Source organism: Rana temporaria, chromosome 6 (genome assembly GCF_905171775.1).
Source record: "Rana temporaria chromosome 6, aRanTem1.1, whole genome shotgun sequence".
Lineage (NCBI taxonomy): Eukaryota > Metazoa > Chordata > Amphibia > Anura > Ranidae > Rana > Rana temporaria.
Window position 1 is genome coordinate 95340904 of NC_053494.1, and position 20443 is coordinate 95361346.

The 20443-nt window shown below is 49.5% G+C and overlaps 2 protein-coding genes across 4 annotated transcripts in view; one reads left to right on the forward strand and one right to left on the reverse strand.

Moving 5' to 3' along the window:
* Window positions 1-14356, reverse strand: part of SNRNP25 (small nuclear ribonucleoprotein U11/U12 subunit 25) — a 99348-nt gene extending 84992 nt beyond the window's left edge. Inside the window, exons 1-2 of one of the 3 annotated variants that reach the window (XM_040357006.1) lie at window positions 14314-14356; window positions 3740-3931 (exon numbers count right to left, since the gene is read on the reverse strand). In XM_040357006.1, the coding sequence (XP_040212940.1) occupies window positions 3740-3913 (174 nt within the window). In that variant the 5' untranslated portion in view covers window positions 3914-3931; window positions 14314-14356. The other 2 variants (XM_040357004.1, XM_040357005.1) reach the window with 2 other exon arrangements.
* The window catches only part of POLR3K (RNA polymerase III subunit K), a 25500-nt gene continuing 19390 nt past the window's right edge, over window positions 14334-20443 (forward strand). The window contains exon 1 of the mRNA XM_040357007.1: window positions 14334-14533. Coding sequence (XP_040212941.1) covers window positions 14423-14533 — 111 coding nt within the window. The 5' untranslated portion in view covers window positions 14334-14422. The remainder of the gene's footprint in view (window positions 14534-20443) is intronic.

Consider the following 20443-nt stretch of genomic DNA (forward strand, 5'->3'; position numbering starts at 1 on the left):
TGGAGCATTAAGACCTCTGACGTTATAAGTCATGAACTTAATAGCTGTCATCTCATCCTCTCTTTTTCTGCCATCAGAATTTTCCTTACTTTCTTGATAAATCAGTGAGATAGCACCCCCCTCCCCATCCTCCCTCCCAGCCCTCCCCCTTTGGCCCTCTACTGGCCTCTGAACCATTAGTGGTCCCACCCACCACCTTCTCCACTGGTCCACTTTTTAGAAGGTGAGAATCCAAATGTGCCTTTTCTCCCCCTCCCCGCAATATCGGGGGGGGGGGGGGGGGAGGGGACAGGCCCGAGCTTGCGCTAAGGGCCTGGTTTGTTGATTTCTATTCATTTTCACTCCTCCCCCTCCCGCACCACTCCGCCCTCTCCATTCACTCTCCAAAAAGAGGGGGTTGACCCCCCTGCGGCTCAGTCTCTCTCACAGCTAACAGGCTGCTTCCCCATGTCACATTATCCCTTTCTGCCCATCCTGGCAGCTCTGGAACCTGTAGATCCAATTTATTACAGAATCTTGGTAGGTCTTCAGGGAACCTTAGAATCGCTGATCTTCCCTCCTTCAAGCCTATTAAAACAGGCCGGAAAACCCCAATTATACTTTATATTCTTTATTCTCATTTGCTCCAAGAGTGGTTTCAGAAGACGCTGTCTTGCGAGTGTTTCTGGGGCCAAATCTGTATATATTTGTAATTCAGACCCATCATAAACCACAGGGGGTTTTTCCCCCTTAACTTCCTCCAGATTTCCGCTTTATCTTCGTAGTGCCGAAACCTCACTATTGTATCTCTCGTCCAATCACCTTCCGTACTTTTGGGTTTTCCGACCCGGTGAACTCTCTCGATCTTTGAAGATTCCTCTATACCCTTGTCCAAAATGGGGTTAAATATTTCATTTATGATTTTCCTCAGGTCTTCTCCTTTTACCTCGTTGATCGATCGAATGCGCAGGTTTTGTCTTCTGTTTCGGTTCTCCTGATCTTCCAACCTGTATAAAATGTTTCTCTGAGTTTGTTGCGTCTGTCTGACTTGCTCCCTTAGTTTACTCAATTCCTGGTCATGTTTATCTGTTCTCTCTTTTGTCACTTCTACTCTTGTCAAGAGGTGACCTAGGTCACCTCTTGACATGTTAATTTCTCCCTTAATAGCATTTTCTAGTCTCAGCAGCATCTCAGACATTTCCCTTTTTGTTGGAACCTGAGCATCTGCCCGTTGTTCATCCGTTCTGCTTGACTGTAGTTAGTACCTCCCTGGACACATCCGGTGTTTCCACATTTGTTTTTGCTGTAGACTTTTTTTTGTCTGTCTTATCAATTTTATCTGACTGTTTAGTCGTTCCAGGGCTTTCAGAGCTTTCCTTTTGTGTCATGTACTGTTTTATGGAGCTGGTTGCTACGTTATTTTTTGGGGCACTGCCCTTCGTAGTTCTGCTCGCCGTCCTATTCATGATCGTCTTCTTGGTCACTCTAATACGCTTCCCCAGTTTGAGTATTGTCATTTTATTTTCTATTAGCTCTCCCTTAACCGTTCCCTCCAGGCCTTATAAACATTTATAACTTTTTAAGAGCGTTCCAATGTTCAGGCTGATTTTATATATGGCTTCCCCAGTATTTGAACAGGATAAGAGCAAAAATTCCCGGGGCTACAGGCTGGAACTTATTTGGTGAAACCTGACTATCTAAATGCAGAGTTCTTCCCCAAACAAAAATTTTTTTTTTTAATTTTGGTAGTGTTCTGTACACAAAATGGAAAAAGAAAAGAAGTTGGGACTTTAAATGAGATGTGATTTGATGCAAAATGTAGTAAAGTAATAAATGCGTAATAACCAAGCTCAAACTTACCACCCAAACAGCAAGCCAAATTCAACTGTCTAACTGTATGTTAAAAGCAGAGGATTGGTTGCACACATTTGCAAATGCATGGATGAGCTACAGGCCACTTCACGGCTCTCTGCGTTTAAGTAGTCCTAACTAAACTGATATAGTTTCCTCAATAGGAGGCATACAAATACTAATGAGTAGATGGAGGACAGGTGACTAGGAGTATGTGTCCCCGCCTCCACCTAGGAATGGTATGGTAGTGAGAAGCATTGGAAAAGACGCATAAGGGTAAATATATAAAGAAATATCAAAATCACATCTCCATCCCTGTAATATGACATAGAACATGGTTGGGGACTTTGAATGAGGCATATAGACTGCTACACCAGCACATGCCTCCATCCCCGAAATTGGAAAAAGAAAAAAAGTTGGGACTTTAAATGAGATGGAGGCATGTGCTGGTGTAGCAGTCTATATGCCTCATACAAAGTCCCCAACCATGTTCTATGTCATATTACAGGGATGGAGATGCGATTTTGATATTTCTTTATATATTTACCCTTATGTGTCTTTTCCAATGCTTCTCACTACCATACCATTCCTAGGTGGAGGCGGGGACACATACTCCTTGTCACCTGTCCTCCATCTACTCATTAGTATTTGTATGCCTCCTATTGAGGAAACTATATCAGTTTAGTTAGGACTACAGAAACGCAGAGAGCCGTGAAGTGGCCTGTTGCTCATCCATGCATTTGCAAATGTGTGCAACCAAGCCTCTCCTTTTAACATACAGTTAGACAGTTGAATTTGGCTTGCTGTTTGGGTGGTAAGTTTGAGCTTGGTTATTACGCATTTATTACTTTACTACTGTATGCATCAAATCACATCTCATTTAAAGTCCCAACTTCTTTTCTTTTTCCAATTTCGGGGATGGAGGCATGTGCTGGTGTAGCAGTCTATATGCCTCATTCAAAGTCCCCAACCATGTTCTCTACACAAAATGGTGCACAGAATTCCTCCAGGTTACCATATTACATTGCATTTTACAGAAGATGACAACCCTGTAGTGTGAAATAGAAAGGTAATTTGTAATTACATTATATTACAATACCCTTGTGTGGCAATTGTATATGCTATATTAATTTGTTTGCTATAATTTCTTTCCCTCAAAGTGGTATCCTTTAACACAGCAAATATTCTTTTTTTTTTTTTGTGTTTAGTTCCACATAAATGCCAGTGTACATCTTGCAGGTCTGCACCATATGCAGGGTTTGGAAGGCTAAAGCCTTGTACACACGATCAGATTTTTGGACGACTGTTCGTCCATTTTTTTGTTGCATCCAAGTCTCATGTCGAAAGTGAAGAGGTTATTCACCATATGAATATTCTCGTACGACAGAATACAACTTCAGAAGTGACGTAATATGTTGACTACTTTTGTATGTATTCGTTTCTGAGCATGCATTGCTCTTATGATTTCTTTCATACGAACAGCATAAAATTAAACAAAAATCTGGAGTTGAGTTCACATACGACAAACATTTAATAGTCTGCATATCCAGCATTTGTCTGACGAAAAACCGTAATCGGCTGTTGAAAGCACCGTACTAACGATTCGAAAGTCGGCAGATCATTTGCCAGACGAAATGTTACCTCCGATTTTTATATCGTGTGTACGGGACTTAAAGATCAGAGGCTGGCTGGCAGACAAAAACAAGACAAGATAATGTCTTCACTGAAGGAAGAGGAAAAAAAAGAATGTAAAACTACTATCTTGCCCTGACAAAAAATGTGTAAAGGAGGACCAACAGAAAAGGTTTCTCAAAAGGTTAAGATGGACCAAGCATACAAAGAATGGACTTTATCTGAACAAAGGACAATATGGCATTTGTCTTTGTACTGTTGCAAATGTATTGTTTACCTGTATTGGTAGGTCACATAGTAAAGGATCCTGCACCATCATTGCTAAGCCTTCTTGGAACACGTCCACAACCTCTGCATGTGGAAGCTCCTCATCTGCATCTTGTTCAAACTCATTAGATTGCATGTCTTCGTAATTGTCATATTCCGATTTAATTTTTATATCACCATCCATTTTTCTAACAATATAATCCTGTTTAAAAAAATATATATATATTTTATAAAGCTTTGACCTTAAGTTGGCTTGCATACAAGTGCTTGGTTTTCAAACATCAATATTCTGAATGTATATATATTCTGCCTTGTCAATTTCTTTCACTGTAAATTTTACCAGTTTGCAATAATCTTTGTGTCTAGAGACAAAAAAAAAACAAAAAAAAAAACTTTCCTCCAAGATTTGTATTTTTACTTATTTTTTTCTAATGCCGCGTACACACAACCATTTTTAATGTAAAAAAAAAAAAAAAAAAAAAAAGAAGTTTTTCTCGACGTGATTCTTGTCAAGCCTGCCTTGCATACACACGATCATAAAAAAAATAAATGCTCGAGCAAAGCGCAGTGGCGTACAACACGTACTACGGCACTATAAAGGGGATGTTCCATTCGAATGGCGCCACCCTTTGGGCTGATGATGCAAATTTCCCTTCTCATAACTTGATTTTGAGCATGCATGTTTTTTTCCCCCGTCGTTAAAGCGTACACACGACCATTTTTCACGACGAGAAAAACGAAGAGAAAAAATAGAATGTTCTAAATTTTTAATGCCCATTTTTCACATTGAGAAAAATGCTCTGGAGCCTACACATGATCGTTTTTAATGACCAATTTAAAAAATTGCATTTTTCTCGTCATGTAAAATGGTTGTGTGTACGTGGCATAAGACTTCATTCATGTCTAGTATTATGCAAGTTTTTTTTCTGCGCAATTCAGTGGTGGTTCGGTTTAAAAAAAAATAAAAATAAATAAAAATGTTTTCTATGGAAAATTTTCAATAAAAAACTACTTAATTAAAAAAAATCAAGAATTTACAGGAACTGGAGGCTTTTTGCAAAGAGGAATGGGCAGCTTTACCATCGGAGAAGATAAAGAGCCTCATCCACAAATACCACAAAAGACTTCAAGCTGTCATTGAGGTTAAGGGGGGGGGGGGCAATACACAGTGTTAAGAACTGGGGTATGTAAACTTTTGATCAGAGTCATTTGGGAAGTTTCTGTTGCGATTATTAAAAAGAGAAAACACAGTTGATTGATAATAAATGGCTTCAGCCAAACACTAACCATGAGTGAAAGAAACGTTTGTGTTATGATCCATATTCTCAAAAGAAAAAAAAAATGGTCAAGAAATCATAAATTCTGCCAGGGTTTGTAAACATATGAGCACAACGCTAATATTATAGATAGATAGATAGAGAGAGTGCAAGTGCGCGTGTGTGTGTGTATATAGATAGAGTGTGAGTGTGTGTGTGTGTGTGTGTGTGTGTGTGTAATATATATAAAAAAGTTAGGAGCCAGAAAACGCGCCCCATACCGCCGAGCGAACGCGCAGAAGCGAACGCATACGTGAGTAGCGCCCCCATATGTAAACGGTATTCAAACCACACATGTGAGGTATTGCTGCAATCAATAGAGCGAGAGCAATAATTCTAGCCCTAGACCTCCTCTGTAACTCAAAACATGCAACGTGTATAATTTTTTAAACGTCGCCTATGGAGATTTTTAAAAGTAAAAGTCTGTCGCCATTCCACGAGCCATTTACTCCATTTACTCGGCGTAACATTATCTTTCACAATATAAAAAAAAAAACTGGGCTAACTTTACTGTTTTCTTATTTTTGAAATAAAAAAAGTGTATTTTTTCCCAAAAAAGTGCGCTTGTAAGACTGCTGCGCAAATACGGTGCGACAGAAAGTATTGCAACGACCGTCATTTTATTCTCTAGGGTGTTAGAATACAAAATATATATAATGTTTGGGGGTTCCAATTAGAATTTACTGATTTACTTGTCATGCCAACGGCCACCACAAGATGGCGCCAGATCACAGAAGGAATGTTGGGCCTGCAGAAGGCCGCAAAGCCACGGCCTCAATCAGCGGCCAGCGCGGTGGGGGGAGCACAGAGACACAGGATGGGGTTTCCTGTGTCTCTGTGCGCCCCCACCTGCCTCACCACACGATCGCGTCAGGCCACGCGGGCTGGTAATTGAGGCCGCAACTTTGTGGCCTTCTGCAGGCCTAAGCTTCCCCGGGCACCAGGTCGCAAATTCTAGTGGCAATTGCGACCGGGCGCCCTGATTTTGTCGATACCTGTATAATATATATATATATATATATATATATATATATATATATATATATATATATATATATATATATATATATATATATATATATATATATATTAGGGCTGTTACTGATCAAAAAATTTCTGTTCGATTAATCGTTTTTTTTTTTAATCGATTAATCGACTAATTTCGATTAATTATAACGCACATACAGATCCAACTACTTTTAGCTGATCTCCTTGCAGGCTGATTCCCAGTGCAGCTACCAAGCACTGGAAAAATGGATAGCAGGATACAAAAAACACACAAAGGCAGAGCTTGATTGGGAATAGCATTAAAACCTTTATAGTCTTCAAGTAGGTAACCAAATAAATTATGCACTGGAGATAAAATCTATGTAGCTACATAAACTGTAAAAATGGTGCGAGTAATACCAAACGGTACCAAAAGCAGTCATAAAAACATGTAGCCAAGTATGATACTGGTATAAAAATGTGTACAACGATACCACTGCTGAATCCAGATGAGGAGAGGTTAACATCAGTTTGTCAGCATGTAGATGTCCCGTGAAGGGAACTATCACAACTCCCAGTGGATGGTTGTAGAATCCCAGGTTGATAGAGGGAAGTGATAGAGGGAAGTGTAACAGCCCTTGCGTGTGGCAGATAGTGAGGTCCCGCCGGTATGCAGATATGAAGGCACAGCAAAGGAGCCCTTCAGATGGACACGGCAAGCCCTGCCAGTGTCCGTGAGGTTACTGGATCTCCGATGGAACTCCCTGAAGGCCCAGAAGCCGGCGGAGAGGTGAGTACCAAACAAAAGAATTTTAAATCGGTCAAAAAGATTTTGATCGATCAAAAAAATTACAGATTAATCGATTAATTAAACGTTAATTTGCACAGCCCTAATTTTTATATATATATATATATATATATATATATATATATATATATATATATATATACACACACACACACACATACACATATATTAGGAGGACACACCATCTATCCAATCCCTTTGTATCCAATCAGTCAAAACCCTTGCACTACATAGTTGATGGTAGAGCTAAAAGAGATTGTACAATATGTGTATATATAGATATATATATATACACACACACATATTGTACAATCTCTTTTAGCTTCCATCAACTATCTAGTGCAAGTGCCTTTGTTTTTTTGGATACGGAAAGATTGGATAGATGGTGTGTCCTCCTAATATATCGTTTTGGTAAATCTAAAGATGATTGTACAATCTGATTGTATAGTGTATGGCCACATTTATACACCTAAAATTAACTAGTGGTGCTTTCAGTGTCATTAATTGTTAATAGCACCCCAAACACAGGAGCAAACACACATTTTGCTGCATTAAAAAAAAAAAAAAAGTGTGTCAAACACGGTACAGTAAAAATCATGTAAACTGCAACACGCCAAAATGCTCCATGAGTTACTTTGCCACATGAAGGGCAGTCCACTAAAATCAATGTGCTGTGCTATGCATGTCGCAGGGAAAATGAGCCAAAAAAGTGCTTCCACTACACAAGGTGTTAATGGTGCCTGAAAGTAGGGCTGTTGAATATAATCGTAGCATCGATGCATCGAGATTCGACCGCCGGCGATTCTGCATCGATGCTACGACTTGCAATAATCGATTATGCGATGACGTCACCTGCGCGCCGCTATTTCCCCTGCCAAAGAAGTGAAAACAGCCGAAGGCACCTTTTTTCCCTGCCCCCGATAAACTCAAAGCGGCCAAGTGTCATAGGTGGTAGCCGCGCCTCTTTTCCCGCCACTCGACGAACAGGAAAGAGCCATGGGCATCTCGCCCCCCCTCGCTGACAGCATCCCCAGCGGCGTCAACATGGGAGACACGTGGAGTGAGTGTCTGTGTATCCCCAACGATCGCTACCGAGTGAACTCCGCAGAGCCTTCCTCCTTGGCTCACCTCGCGCTGTGTGCAGTGTGCACACACAGGCTGCCTCAGCTGCTGCGGAAGATCCGAGATGCCAGACAGCGCGGTTGTCCTCTGTCCCAGTTCCACTGACAGGCTGCTCGAGAGTCATCATCATCATCATCATCAGGTACATTGCACACTGGCAGAATTTAATGGGGCACAGTAGCGGCAATAAATGGGCACACTGGCAGCAGAAAATGGGCACACTGGCAGCAGAAAATGGGCACACTGGCAGCAGAAAATGGGCACAGTAGTGGCAGCAATAAATGGGCACAGTGTCTGCGTTTGGCACAGTGGTGGCATTTGATGGGCACAGTGGTGGCATTTGATGGGCACAGTAGCTGCAATTGATGGGCCCAGCGGTGGCGTTTGATGGTTTTTTTTTTTTGTTTGCGCCCCCTCAACATTGAGCACCAGCCGCCACTGACTACTAGTGATAATATAACATATTATACAGTATATCATAAATCTGATGCACCATTATGTGAACTGAAAATTTGCCATATTATGAAAACATTAAAGTGACCAATGAGCATGACAATGCCATTTCAACATTAATTATGGTTTATGTATGCCTTATTGTCTTGGTGATTGATTATCATCACAACTTCATGAGGGAGGGAGGAGAGGCAGCGTGAAGGGGACAGGAGGGAGGAGGAGAGGCAGCGTGAGGGGGGGGGGGGGGGTGAGAGAGTGGCAGGGTGAAGAAGGCAGGAGGGAGGGAGGAGAGGCAGCGTGAAGGGGATAGGAGGGAGGAGGGAGGAGAGGCAGCGTGAAGGGGATAGGAGGGAGGAGGGAGGAGAGGCAGCGTGAAGGGGATAGGAGGGAGGAGGGAGGAGAGGCAGCGTGAAGGGGATAGGAGGGAGGAGGGAGGAGAGGCAGCGTGAAGGGGATAGGAGGGAGGAGGGAGGAGAGGCAGCGTGAAGGGGATAGGAGGGAGGAGGGAGGAGAGGCAGCGTGAAGGGGATAGGAGGGAGGAGAGGCAGCGTGAAGGGGATAGGAGGGAGGAGGGAGGAGAGGCAGCGTGAAGGGGACAGGAGGGGGGAGGGAGGAGAGGCAGCGTGAAGGGGACAGGAGGGGGGAGGAGAGGCAGCGTGAAGGGAGGAGAGGCAGCGTGAAGGGGACAGGAGGGGGGGAGGAGAGGCAGCGTGAAGGGGACAGGAGGGGGGAGGAGAGGCAGCGTGAAGGGGACAGGAGGGGGGAGGAGAGGCAGCGTGAAGGGGACAGGAGGGGGGAGGAGAGGCAGCGTGAAGGGGACAGGAGGGGGGAGGAGAGGCAGCGTGAAGGGGACAGGAGGAGGGAGGAGAGGCAGCGTGAAGGGGACAGGAGAGGCAGCGTGAAGGGGACAGGAGAGGCAGCGTGAAGGGGACAGGAGAGGCAGCGTGAAGGGGACAGGAGAGGCAGCGTGAAGGGGACAGGAGAGGCAGCGTGAAGGGGACAGGAGAGGCAGCGTGAAGGGGACAGGAGAGGCAGCGTGAAGGGGACAGGAGAGGCAGCGTGAAGGGGACAGGAGAGGCAGCGTGAAGGGGACAGGAGAGGCAGCGTGAAGGGGACAGGAGAGGCAGCGTGAAGGGGACAGGAGAGGCAGCGTGAAGGGGACAGGAGAGGCAGCGTGAAGGGGACAGGAGGGGGGAGGAGAGGCAGGGTGAAGGGGACAGGAGGAGGGAGGAGAGGCAGCGTGAAGGGGACAGGAGGAGGGAGGAGAGGCAGCGTGAAGGGGACAGGAGGAGGGAGGAGAGGCAGCGTGAAGGGGACAGGAGGAGGGAGGAGAGGCAGCGTGAAGGGGACAGGAGAGGCAAGGGGACAGGAGGGGGGAGGCAGCGTGAAGAGGACAGGAGGGGGGAGGAGAGGCAGCGTGAAGAGGACAGGAGGGGGAGGAGAGGCAGCGTGAAGAGGACAGGAGAGGCAGCGTGAAGGGGACAGGAGGAGGGAGGAGAGGCAACGTGAAGGGGACAGGAGGGGGGGGGGAGGCAGCGTGAAGGGGACAGGAGGGGGAGGAGAGGCAGCGTGAAGGGGACAGGAGGAGGGAGGAGAAGCAGCGTGAAGGGGACAGGAGGGGACAGGAGAGGCAGCATGAAGGGGACAGGAGAGGCAGCGTGAAGGGGACAGGAGGGGGGAGGAGAGGCAGCGTGAAGGGGACAGGAGGGGGGAGGAGAGGCAGCGTGAAGGGGACAGGAGGGGGGAGGAGAGGCAGCGTGAAGGGGACAGGAGGGGGGAGGAGAGGCAGCGTGAAGGGGACAGGAGAGGCAGCGTGAAGGGGACAGGAGAGGCAGCGTGAAGGGGACAGGAGAGGCAGCGTGAAGGGGACAGGAGGGGGGAGGAGAGGCAGCGAGAAGGGGACAGGAGGAGGGAGGAGAGGCAGCGTGAAGGGGACAGGAGGAGGGAGGAGAGGCAGCGTGAAGGGGACAGGAGGAGGGAGGAGAGGCAGCGTGAAGGGGACAGGAGGAGGGAGGAGAGGCAGCGTGAAGGGGACAGGAGGAGGGAGGAGAGGCAGCGTGAAGGGGACAGGAGGAGGGAGGAGAGGCAGCGTGAAGGGGACAGGAGGAGGGAGGAGAGGCAGCGTGAAGGGGACAGGAGGGGGGAGGAGAGGCAGCGTGAAGGGGACAGGAGGGGGGAGGAGAGGCAGCGTGAAGGGGACAGGAGGGGGGAGGAGAGGCAGCGTGAAGGGGACAGGAGGGGGGAGGAGAGGCAGCGTGAAGGGGACAGGAGGGGGGAGGAGAGGCAGCGTGAAGGGGACAGGAGGGGGGAGGAGAGGCAGCGTGAAGGGGACAGGAGGAGGGAGGACAGGCAGCGTGAAGGGGACAGGAGAGGCAGCGTGAAGGGGACAGGAGGAGGGAGGAGAGGCAGCGTGAAGGGGACAGGAGAGGCAGCGTGAAGGGGACAGGAGAGGCAGCGTGAAGGGGACAGGAGAGGCAGCGTGAAGGGGACAGGAGAGGCAGCGTGAAGGGGACAGGAGGAGGGAGGAGAGGCAGCGTGAAGGGGACAGGAGAGGCAGCGTGAAGGGGACAGGAGGGGGGAGGAGAGGCAGCGTGAAGGGGACAGGAGGGGGGAGGAGAGGCAGCGTGAAGGGGACAGGAGGGGGGAGGAGAGGCAGCGTGAAGGGGACAGGAGGGGGAGGAGAGGCAACGTGAAGGGGACAGGAGGGGGGAGGAGAGGCAACGTGAAGGGGACAAGAGGGGGGAGGAGAGGCAACGTGAAGGGGACAGATGGGGGGAGGAGAGGCAACGTGAAGGGGACAGACGGGGGGGGGAAAGGCAACAGGAGGGGCGAGGAGAGGCAGCGTGAAGGGGACAGGAGGAGGGAGGAGAGGCAGCGTGAAGGGGACAGGAGGAGGGAGGAGAGGCAGCGTGAAGGGGACAGGAGGAGGGAGGAGAGGCAGTGTGAAGGGGACAGGAGGAGGGAGGAGAGGCAGTGTGAAGGGGACAGGAGGAGGGAGGAGGCAGCGTGAAGGGGACAGGAGGAGGCAGCGTGAAGGGGACAGGAGGAGGCAGCGTGAAGGGGACAGGAGGAGGGAGGAGGCAGCGTGAAGGGGACAGGAGGAGGGAGGAGAGGCAGCGTGAAGGGGACAGGAGGGGGAGGAGAGGAAGCGTAAAGGGGACAGGAGGGGGAGGAGAGGAAGCGTAAAGGGGACAGGAGGGGGAGGAGAGGAAGCGTAAAGGGGACAGGAGGGGGGAGGAGAGGAAGCGTAAAGGGGACAGGAGGGGGGAGGAGAGGCAGCGTAAAGGGGACAGGAGGGGGGAGGAGAGGCAGCGTAAAGGGGACAGGAGGGGGAGGAGAGGCAGCGTGAAGGGGACAGGAGGAGGGAGGAGAGGCAGCGTGAAGGGGACAGGAGAGGCAAGGGGACAGGAGGGGGAGGAGAGGCAGCGTGAAGAGGACAGGAGGGGGGAGGAGAGGCAGCGTGAAGAGGACAGGAGGGGGAGGAGAGGCAGCGTGAAGAGGACAGGAGAGGCAGCGTGAAGGGGACAGGAGGAGGGAGGAGAGGCAACGTGAAGGGGACAGGAGGGGGGGGGGGGGAGCGTGAAGGGGACAGGAGAGGCAGAGTGAAGGGGACAGGAGGAGGGAGAAGAGGCAGCGTGAAGGGGACAGGAGGGGGGAGGAGAGGCAGCGTGAAGGGGACAGGAGGGGACAGGAGAGGCAGCGTGAAGGGGACAGGAGAGGCAGCGTGAAGGGGACAGGAGGGGGGAGGAGAGGCAGCATGAAGGGGACAGGAGAGGCAGCGTGAAGGGGACAGGAGGGGGAGGAGAGGCAGCGTGAAGGGGACAGGAGGGGGGAGGAGAGGCAGCGTGAAGGGGACAGGAGGGGGGAGGAGAGGCAGCGTGAAGGGGACAGGAGGGGGGAGGAGAGGCAGCGTGAAGGGGACAGGAGGAGGGAGGAGAGGCAGCGTGAAGGGGACAGGAGGAGGGAGGAGAGGCAGCGTGAAGGGGACAGGAGGAGGGAGGAGAGGCAGCGTGAAGGGGACAGGAGGAGGGAGGAGAGGAAGCGTAAAGGGGACAGGAGGGGGGAGGAGAGGCAGCGTAAAGGGGACAGGAGGGGGAGGAGAGGCAGCGTGAAGGGGATAGGAGGAGGGAGGAGAGGCAGCGTGAAGGGGACAGGAGAGGCAAGGGGACAGGAGGGGGGAGGAGAGGCAGCGTGAAGAGGACAGGAGGGGGGAGGAGAGGCAGCGGGAAGAGGACAGGAGGGGGGAGGAGAGGCAGCGGGAAGAGGACAGGAGGGGGGAGGAGAGGCAGCGGGAAGAGGACAGGAGAGGCAGCGTGAAGGGGACAGGAGGAGGGAGGAGAGGCAACGTGAAGGGGACAGGAGGGGGGGGCAGCGTAAAGGGGACAGGAGGGGGAGGAGAGGCAGCGTGAAGGGGACAGGAGGAGGGAGGAGAGACAACGTGAAGGGGACAGGAGAGGCAAGGGGACAGGAGGGGGGAGGAGAGGCAGCGTGAAGAGGACAGGAGGGGGGAGGAGAGGCAGCGTGAAGAGGACAGGAGGGGGAGGAGAGGCAGCGTGAAGAGGACAGGAGGGGGAGGAGAGGCAGCGTGAAGAGGACAGGAGAGGCAGCGTGAAGGGGACAGGAGGGGGGGGGGGAGGCAGCGTAAAGGGGACAGGAGGGGGAGGAGAGGCAGCGTGAAGGGGACAGGAGGAGGGAGGAGAGACAACGTGAAGGGGACAGGAGGAGGGAGGAGAGACAACGTGAAGGGGACAGGAGGAGGGAGGAGAGACAACGTGAAGGGGACAGGAGGAGGGAGGAGAGACAACGTGAAGGGGACAGGAGAGGCAGCGTGAAGGGGACAGGAGAGGCAGCATGAAGGGGACAGGAGAGGCAGCATGAAGGGGACAGGAGAGGCAGCATGAAGGGGACAGGAGAGGCAGCATGAAGGGGACAGGAGGGGGGAGGATAGGCAGCGTGAAGGGGACAGGAGGGGGGAGGATAGGCAGCGTGAAGGGGACAGGAGGGGGGAGGAGAGGCAGCGTGAAGGGGGACAGGAGGGGGGAGGAGAGGCAGCGTGAAGGGGGACAGGAGGGAGGAGGAGAGGCAGCGTGAAGGGGACAGGAGGGGAGGAGAGGCAGCGTGAAGGGGACAGGAGGGGGAGGAGAGGCAGCGTGAAGGGGGACAGGAGGGGGAGGAGAGGCAGCGTGAAGGGGGACAGGAGGGGGAGGAGAGGCAGCGTGAAGGGGGACAGGAGGGAGGAGGAGCGGCAACGTGAAGGGGACAGGAGGGGAGGAGAGGCAGCGTGAAGGGTACAGGAGGGAGGAGGTGAGGCAGTGTGAAGGGGACAGGAGGGAGGAGGTGAGGCAGTGTGAAGGGGACAGGAGGGAGGAGGTGAGGCAGTGTGAAGGGGACAGGAGAGGCAGTGTGAAGGACAGGAGGGGGGAGGAGAGGCAGCGTGAAAATAGGGAAGTGTACTTGATTATGTTTTAGGTCATCTTCATAAATGGGGAAGGGACCTCATATGTCCCCCAGTGTCTTCTTTCCTAGGTGTAGGTGTTTCCACTCTAACATTAAAAAACTAATAAAGTATTTGGCGATTGAAACCAATGCTTTCCCAATCTATCTCTATTTTACATGATTGTTCCTGACAAAGTAGGACGATATGTGGAGGTCTGCTCTATGTCATGGCCAAGAATAGGAACGTTCCAGGCGTGTATTCATCTACTTACCGGCACCTATCACCGCCTACAATACATACAAAGTACACTGAACTAAACCCACAGTCACTAGTCAACCCCCGAGTGCTCACAGCTAGTCAGCCAATGGGGCGTCCAAACCGTTCTCCCGCCGTCCGTTTATCTCCTCTACACACACAACTGGCACGGAACATAAACACAATACTACTTCCGTGTTCCCTACCAGCCAATCATGTGCCGTCGGACGTTATGTCACTTTAACAACTAGTGGCGGAAGTGAGCCAGGTTTTGTTGGTTAATGGCGGAAGGAGATTTCTCCTGGCTTCCTAAGCATGTTGTTGTTCTGTCCGACGTGCGGGAATGTGCTGATCGTGGAGGAGGGGCAGAAATGTTACCGGTTCGCCTGTAATACCTGTCCATATGTGCACAACATAAACCGAAAGGTAATGCTTTAGTGTATAAATGAGTATATCCATGATCTCTGTGGCTGCTTGCTTTATTGGCTGTTCTTCCTGCCTATACATCTGTTTTTTTTTTGTAAAAAGGTGACAACACTTTGTTCTGCAGTGAAATTGCACATCGGTGTTAGATATTAGGTAGCCTTACAATCAGACTGTATAGCAAATAGCCACCGCACACTCACATTGTTTAGTGTATGGCCACCTTAGACTTACAATTAGATTGTATAGTGTATGCCTTACAATCAGATTGTAAGGCTACAGTGACTATACAATCTGATTGCAAGGCTAAGGTGGCCATACACTATACAATCTCATTGTAAGGTGGCCATTCATTATATAATCTGATTTGTATGGCTGGACCATACATTATACAATCTGATTGTAAGGCTATGGCGACCATACACTATACTATCTGATTGTAAGGGTAAGGTGACCATACAATCTGATCGTAAGGCTATATGACTATATACTATACAATCTGATTGTAAGGCGATCGCGCGGCGTTGGAAGTGGGGGCGCACGGAGACACAGGATCGTGTGTCTCCGTGCGCCCGCGCCGGCCGGTAATTGAGGCCGCGGCCTTCTGCAGTCCTAAGCTTCCTTCTGTGATCTTGTGGTGGCAGTTGGCATTACAAGTAAAACAGCAATCCAGCAGTTCTAATGTGTTTTCACTGCCATCTCCTTCCCTCTAATTAGAGCCCCCAAACATTATATATATTTTTTATTCTAACACCCTAGAGAATAAAATTGGATAGAAGAAGGCCCTGGACTGCCGCACTCCTTAAAACGATGTCTTTGTACAAATAAAATCCAAAAATAACCAAAGCAATACAGTCAACACGAGGTGAACAGCAAGAAAAAGGTGGCTGACATGTTTCACATCATGTGATGCTTATTTGTAGAGAATAAAATGGCGGTCGTTGCAATACTTCCTGTCACACCGTATTTGCGCAGCGGCCTTACAAGCACACTTTTTTGGGGGGAAAAAATACTTTTTTTAATTAAAAAACAAGACACCTGTAAAGTCAGCCCAATTGTTTTTTATATTGTGAAAGATAATGTTACGCCAAGTAAATTAATACCCAACATGTCACACTTCAAAATTGCGTACGCTCGTGGAATGGCGACAAACTTTTAACCTTTAAAATCTCCATAGGCAACATTTAAAAATTTCTACAGGTTGCATGTTTTGAGTTACAGAGGAGGTCTAGGGCTAGAATTATTGCTCTCGCTCTATCGATTGCGGTGATACCTCACATGTGTGGTTTGAATACCGTTTACATATGCAGGCGCTACTCATGAATGCGTTTGCTTCTGCGCGCGAGCTCGGCGGGACGGGGCGCGTTTTCTGGCTCCTAACTGTTTTAGCTGGGTCCTAGACTCCAAGCAAATTTGTCAAACCCTGCCCTATGGAATAAAATGGTGGTCTTTGCGCAGCAATTTTTCAAACGTGTGTTTTTTTTTTTTTTGGAAAGAAACTGTTTCATTAAAAAAAAAATATGCTAAAGTTAGCACAATTTTTTTTGTATACTAAGTGATGCTTTACATTTTTTACATGTTACATATTTAGAGTTAGGCTGGGTTCACACTACGATTTTCCCGTCCGTCAGCCGCATACGTTTTTCTTTAACATTAACGTCAATGGAAAACGCACATATGTGCGGTTCCATACGTTCCCGTCCGTTTCAGCCGCATACGGTTTTTCATATAAATCGTATGCGGCTGACGGACGGGAAAATCGTAGTGTGAACCCAGCCTTACAGAGGAGGTCTAGTGCTAGAATTATTGCTCTCACTCTAACGATCGTGGCGTATGTAACCTGTGTGTATCTGGCTCTGATACTAGCCAGGGCCTTTCCAGGGACTGACTAGAATCTCTCCCCAGCCTGTCCCCACACACCCTCTCACCTGTACAACTTGCTGGTTGTACTCAAGTCGGTTAAAAGGTTGACTTGTGTAAAACCAGCTAGCCCATACATAGATTGACTATGGCTGGTCTCTGCTTAAATGGCATAATTTCAATCCATGTATGGCCTGCTTAACCACTACGCAGTCCCTAAACATCCTTCCACAAACCTTTACATTTTTCCTTCCCAGATTCCTTCATCCTCCTCACCTGAACATACTCTCCACACTTCTCTTCTGTACATAGTGCTCACTGTCATACCCTTCACACTCCTCTCCTGTACATAGTGCTCACTGTCATACCCTTCACACTCCTCTCCTGTACATAGTGCTCACTGTCGTACCCTCCACACTTCTCTCCTGTACATAGTGCTCACTGTCATACCCTCCACACTCCTCTCCTATACATAGTGCCCACTGTCATACTCTCCACACTTCTCTCCTATACATAGCGCCCGCTGTTATACCCTCCACACTCCTCTCCTATACATAGTGCCCACTGTCATACTCTCCAAATTTCTCTCCTGTACATAGTGACCACTGTCATACCCCCAACACTCCTCTCTTGTACATACTGCCCACTGGCATACCCTTCACATTCCTCTCCTGTACATAGTGCCTTCTGCCATACCCTCTGCACTCCTGTCCCTGAAAATATTTTTGAAATGTTCGCAACTATGCACTCAGGCACTGCCCAAGGGCCACCGGGTCAGTAGGGGGCCCCGTGAGAGGCTCCTGGGATCCTGTGATATTAAAGCAGTAGTAAACTTTGCTAACATTACTACTTTTTAGAGGCCCTCAGGTAGGTTATGCCACAATACACAAGTATGCACAGCATATTGGCACATTAGGGTGCACTTAAATTGTCAGACTGAGCCCTCCAGCACTGCGCTGTGATCAATCTGACGGGGCCCGGGCGCTTCCATCTTCACCCGGTCTTCCTTCTGGGTTCTGTGCATATTCTCTCTCCCTCTCCCCCACCAAGCACCAGGCCCATGATGTTCTTAATCTGGCCCTGGTGACTATATACAATCTGATTGTAAGGCTACGGTGACCATACAGACCTGACCAAAAGTTTTGAGAATGATACAAGTTTAAATTTTCACAAAGTCTGCTGCTTCAGTGGGCTAGATTCACGTAGTAGTAGTTTAAGCGTATTCTGGAAACCAGATACGCTTAAACTAGGCTAAGATACGAGCGGCGTAAGTCTCCTACGCCGTCGTATCTTGGGGTGCAATACTGCCGCTGGCCGCTAGGGACATTTCCGTGGTTTTCGGCTTAGAATATGCAAATGACCTAGATACGTCGATTCACAAACGTACGTACGCCCGGCGCAATTTAGTTACATCGTTTACGTTGGGCTTTTTCAAAATAAGGTTGCTCCTGCTATTAGGTGGCGCAGCCAATGTTAAGCATGGACGTCGTTCCCGCTTCGAAATTTTATTTTTTTTACGTCGTTTGCGTAAGTCGTTCGCGAATAGGGCTGGACGTAATTTACGTTCACGTCGAAAGCAATGACAATTTGCGTCGGAATTTCGAGCATGCGCACTGGGATTCTTTCACGAACGGCGCATGCGCCGTTCGTAAAAAACTTAAAATACGCGGGGTCAACCTTAATTTAAATAAAACACGCCCCCCTCATCATCATTTAAATGACACGCGCTTACGCCGGCCCTATTTACGATACGCCGCCGTAAGTTAGGAGGCAAGTGCTTTGTGAATACAGCACTTGCCTCTCGAACTTACGGCGGCGCATCGTAAATACGATACGCTGTGCCGCCGTAATACTGGGCGCATGTACATGAATCTAGCCCAGTGTTTTTAGATCCTTTTTGTCAGATGTTAACTATGGTATACTGAAGTGTAAGGCTGGCCGAAGGCTTGCCTGTGTTTGTGGGAGGAGTGCGAAGGTACATATTCCACCTCCCCTGTTGGCGTCGCTTTCAGGGTTGATGCAGGGTCGCATGACGGTTCCCTTTCCGGTGCTCACGCCAGGCATCATTGGAGGGCGAGGGGGCCTCCCATCCATCCATCCATCATCATCCATCTCCTTCTCCTTATTTTTTCTCCGGTGCTCATCCGACACCTACCGATGTGCACGCCGGGCATCGTGGGGGGGGGGTCACCTGCCTAACCACCCACTCCTCCGCGCTCGCACCAGCATTATCTGCTGGGTTGTCCACTCCTCCTCCTGGACTCACGCTGCAATCACAAGGAGGGAAGGATGTCCATCCATCCACTCCTCCTGGGCTAATGCTGGCAGTATGAGGGGACCCGTCCAATTATCCAGTCCTCCATGGCTCTCGATGCCATCTCAAAAGGGGGGGGGAGGGGGGACATCCGTCCACTCTGTCCCAGGCTTATGCTGAAAGAAAGGGTAACAAAAAAAAGCAGTATGGGGGGGGGGCATCCATCTCTCCCGGGCTCACGCTGGTATCGCTGGCAGTATGGGGGTGGGGGCTGTCCACCATTTCTCCCGGGGTCACGCTGGCAGCATGGGGGGGGGGGGGGGCTATCCTCCCACGTCTCCACAGGTCACGCTGGCAGTTTTTCCTTGCGATACATGCAATTTGTCTTCGCATCCAGTCTCTGCATTTTTCAGTCTCTGCGTTTCTGTCATGGCGTTTCTGCCCCAGCATTTCTGTCATGGCGTTTCTGCCCCAGCATTTCTGTCATGGCGTTTCTGCCCCAGCATTTCTGTCATGGCGTTTCTGCCCCAGCATTTCTGTCATGGCGTTTCTGCCCCAGCATTTCTGTCATGGCGTTTCTGCCCCAGCATTTCTGTCATGGAGTTTCTGCCCCAGCATTTCTGTCATGGCGTTTCTGCCCCAGCATTTCTGTCATGGCGTTTCTGCCCCAGCATTTCTGTCATGGCGTTTCTGCCCCAGCATTTCTGTCATGGCGTTTCGGCCTCAGCATTTCTGCCCCGGCGTTTCGGCCTCAGCATTTCTGCCCCAGCGTTTCGGCCTCAGCATTTCTGCCCCAGCGTTTCGGCCTCAGCATTTCTGCCCCAGCGTTTCGGCCTCAGTATTCAGTCTCAATGTTTCTGTCATAGCATTTTTTTCATAGTTTTTCTGTCTCAGCGTTCAGTCTCAACGTTTCTTTCATAGCGTTTTTTCTGTCATAGCGTTGTCTGTTTCGTTGGTTACCATGTCTCATCGTACTTTCATCCATGTTGCAACCTGGGTTAGTTAGCTAGTGCTCACATCTCAGGATCTGTCATGTTTACAGATTCACACGGGCTAAGGTTTTGTTTTTTAATTATTGTTGAGCACAATTTTCTCACCCGTATACCACACGTCATACGATGCACGTTCATTCATTACACCTGTACTACTAACCACCACGGTCCGTGGGTACACTGGCCCTGAGTGTTCAGTTAATTGCCTGTCTGTGCGCTGCAGGTTACTTGGGCTCACTTGCTACTCACACTAGGGTGGGGAGCTGTCATCAGGTTCATTCACGCGCTGTGGTCTTGACGTTCTGCTCATGTTCTCATACTTAGGTAGGCGCAGAGGGGCGTTGTTGTTTCATGTCGGGTGGTCTGTTGCCATTTTTCTAGTTTGTGTTTCTTTAGCTTGGGCTTGCCGCACGTCTCTGTAACGACTAGTTCATGTTCATCCCTTCAACCATGTGGGGGTTTTAGTGTAAGGTAGCACCCCATCATTAAGGAGTCAGTCCATACTTCAGCACTCGGCGGAGTTTGGCACAGGGAACTGCGATACGCTTTGGTTTGTTTCCAATTTCATTCCAGCTACTCTCCTCTACCAGCAAGGTACATGTTGTAGGCATTATTCTTGTTCAGAGGCAGGGTGTGAGCACACCACCAGCTCTTGCTGTTCTTCTAGGTCAGCATCCCCTTTGGTCCGGTCTATCAGGCATTCTGGTTTTAATATGTCTAAACCAAGTATCTTCCTTGTCAGGGGCGGTGTTGGAATCTCCCATCCCCGGTCCTCTGACAGCCCTGCTGGAAGTATTTCCAGGCCTG